The sequence below is a fragment of the Pseudophryne corroboree genome, chromosome 6 (assembly GCF_028390025.1).
Source record: "Pseudophryne corroboree isolate aPseCor3 chromosome 6, aPseCor3.hap2, whole genome shotgun sequence".
Classification (NCBI taxonomy): Eukaryota; Metazoa; Chordata; class Amphibia; order Anura; family Myobatrachidae; genus Pseudophryne; species Pseudophryne corroboree.
In genome coordinates this window covers 16,745,226-16,748,434 of record NC_086449.1, presented here as the reverse complement: position 1 = coordinate 16,748,434, position 3,209 = coordinate 16,745,226, and the positions used below count along the sequence as shown (strand labels likewise).

At 39.4% G+C, this 3,209-nt stretch overlaps 1 protein-coding gene across 1 annotated transcript; it reads left to right on the top strand.

The window, feature by feature from the left end:
• The first annotated feature begins 2,039 nt into the window (after positions 1–2,039).
• Positions 2,040–2,966, top strand: LOC134934047 (olfactory receptor 11A1-like). Its single transcript, XM_063929563.1, has one exon. The coding sequence runs from the start codon at positions 2,040–2,042 to the stop codon at positions 2,964–2,966; it is 927 nt and encodes a 308-aa protein (XP_063785633.1).
• Positions 2,967–3,209: the final 243 nt, after the last annotated feature.

Sequence of the window (3,209 nt, the reverse complement as noted above, 5' to 3'; positions counted from 1 at the left end):
CAAACTGGAATACATTTTTTTTTTGCCTCAAAATTCTACACAAAACACCCCATAATAACAGCATGAAATTTTTTTTTTAATTTTTTTTGCAAATGTATTAAAAATAAAAAAAATAAAAATCACATGTACATAAGTATTTACAGCCTTTGCTCAATACTTTTTTGATGCACCTTTGGCAGCAGTTACAGCCTGAAATCTTTTTGAATATGATGCCACAAGCTTGGCACACCTATCTTTGGGCAGTTTTGCCCTTTCCTATTTGCAGCACTTCTCAAGCTCCATCGGGTTGGTTGGGAATCGTCGGTGCACAGCCATTTTCAGATCCCTCCAGAGATGTTCAATCAGATTCAAGTCTGGGCACTGGCTGGGCCACTCAAGAACATTGACAGAGTTGTCCTGAAGCCACTCATTTGATATCTTGGCTGTGTGATTAGGGTCATTGTCCTGCTGACAAATGAATCGTCGCCCCAGTCTTAGGTCAAGAGCACTCTGGAGCAGGTTTTCCTCCAGGATGTCTCTGTACATTGCTGCATTTATCTTCCCTTCTATCCTGACAAGTTTCCCAGTTCCTTCCACTGAAAAACTTCCCCAGAGCATGATGCTGCCACCACCATGCTTCACTGTAGGGATGGTATTGGGCTGGTGATGAGCGGTGCTAGGTTTCCTCCAAACATGACGCCTTGCTTTCACGCTAAATATTTCAATCTTTGTCTCATCAGACCAGATAATTGTGTTTCTCGTGGTCTGAGAGTCCTTCAGGTGTGTTTTGGCAAACTCCAGGTGGGCTGCCATGTGCTTTTTTCTAAGGAGTTGCTTCAGTCTGGCCACTCTACCATACAGAACCTGATTGGTGGATTGCTGAGATGGTTGTCCTTCTGGAAGATTCTCCTCTCTCCACAGAGGAATGCTGTATCTCTGACAGAGTAATCATCGGAATCTTGGTCACCTCCCTGACTAGGGCCCTTCTCCCCTAATTGCTCAGTTTAGATAGCCGGCCAGCTCTAGGAAGAGTCCTGCTGTTTCCGAACTTCTTCCATTTACTGATAATGGAGGCCACTGTGCTCATTGGGACCTTCAAAGCAGCAGATATATTTCTGTACCCTTTCCCAGATTTGTGCCTCAAGACAATCCTGTCTCGGAGGTCTACAGACAATTCCTTTGACTTGGTTTGTGCTCATACATGCACTGTCAAGTGTGGGACCTTAAATAGACAGGTGTGTGCCTTTCCAAATCATGTCCAATCAACTGAATTTTAAAACAGGTGGACTCCAATTAAGCTGTAGGGACATCTCAAGGATGATCAGTGGAAACAGGATGCACCTGAGCTCAATTTTTAGCTTCATGGCAGAAGCAGTGAATACTTATGTACATATCATTTCTTAGTTTTTTATTTTTAATAAATTTGCAAAAATCTCAAAAAAACGTTTTTTTAATGCTTTCATTATGGGGTGTTGTGTGGAGAATTTGGAGGGTAAACAATTAATTTATTCCAGCTGTAACATATCTAAATGTGGAAAAAGTGAAGTGCTGTGAATACTTTCCAGATACACTGTATGAGGCTAGGCAAAATTGGTGTCATCTGGAGTTGAGATAGTTCATGTTGTTTATTATTATTATTATTATTATTATTAATAATAACAATAATAATACAATGTAATATATAAATGTAATATATGAAAATATGTATTATTGGCCTTTAAATCACTCCTTTTTCAGAGATCATAGAGTAAGTGTAATTCTATGTGGTGTTTGAAAGTTCTCCTCATGTTTGCTTGCGTTTCCTCCTAGTGCTGTCTTCTTTTCACAGCCCCAAAACATTTGCATGGTGTGTAGTTGTGTGGTATTTGTCCTCTGACAAAATTGACCTAAAGAATGGGTTCATTATCAAAATACATGTTGTAATATTATGGTGGAGACATAATCCTTGATATATGATCATAGTTTACTGACCGGTTGCTAGTTAATAAATCAGTTTAATCAAGTTAATGTTCTTGCAGGATACAAGTTGTGCTCAGTGACATCTTCTCTACCCACTCAGAATGTGTGAGGACAACCAGACTGCAGTCACAGTGTTTATACTTCTTGGATTTAAAGGTCTATATTCATACAAGATTCTATTCTTCATCCTGTTCCTCTTCTCCTATATTGTGGTGCTCAATGGGAACCTAATCATCGTTGTTTTGGTGTCGATTAGTGAACGCCTCAAAATTCCAATGTTCATCTTCCTTACACAACTAGCAGTCGCTGATATCTTAATAACCACAACCGTTATACCAATGATGTTGGATATCATATTAAGCGATACAAAAGAAGTGTCTGTCACCGGTTGCCTCATGCAGATTTACTTTTTTGATATTTTTGAATTAGTGCAGTGTATTGTTATTGCTATAATGTCTTATGATAGATATTTGGCCATTTGCAATCCGATGCGTTACAATTCCATAATGTCACCCGATGTTTGCAGAAAAATTATTGCTGCTTCTTGGTTATTGGTGTTTATTGCATCGGGTGAATTAATTTTGGTTTTGCAATTACAATTCTGTGGTCTAAACTACATTGACCATTTCTTCTGTGATTCTGACCCAATTTTAGAAATATCCACATCAGACAATTCATTGTTGTTACTGGTTGATTTTTTCTTCTCTGTTGTTTTTATCTTTATTCCTTTTTCAGTAATTATCGTAACCTATATGATCATTTTCTACGCCATACTAAAGATTTCTCTCAACAGTGGAAGGAAAAAAGCCTTCTCCACATGCAGCTCCCACCTCGCTACTGTATGCATATATTATGGAACCCTAATGATTGTTTACATGGGGTCATCAGATGACAGCTCAAATATCAAAAAAAAGTTCTATTCTATATTATATGTAGTGGTGACTCCCATGATGAATCCCATTATCTACAGCCTTAGAAACCACAAGATTAGGCAGACTCTGCAAAAAGTTTTAAATATTCGAACATAATTATAAAATATATATAAAAACAATAGCATAATGTCAATAGTTATTAAATTTTCTACAGGTACAGGACTTCCGGTTCCGGTACCCATGGAGTGAGCCGCATGCTACAGGAGCGCCGTCCCGCCTGCCGCAATAAACCTTTTAAAGGCTGTTACAGCCTCCACATCCCCCAGCACACCCTCGGCAGGACCCGCGGTCAGCATGGACCGCTATGTGACGCCCATAGCCGCGGTTCCCCAGGCTCCC

Excerpts from the sequence above, each read along its gene's own strand:
- LOC134934047 (XM_063929563.1), top strand. The coding sequence starts at position 2,040 with ATGTGTGAGGACAACCAGACTGCAGTCACAGTGTTTATACTTCTTGGA.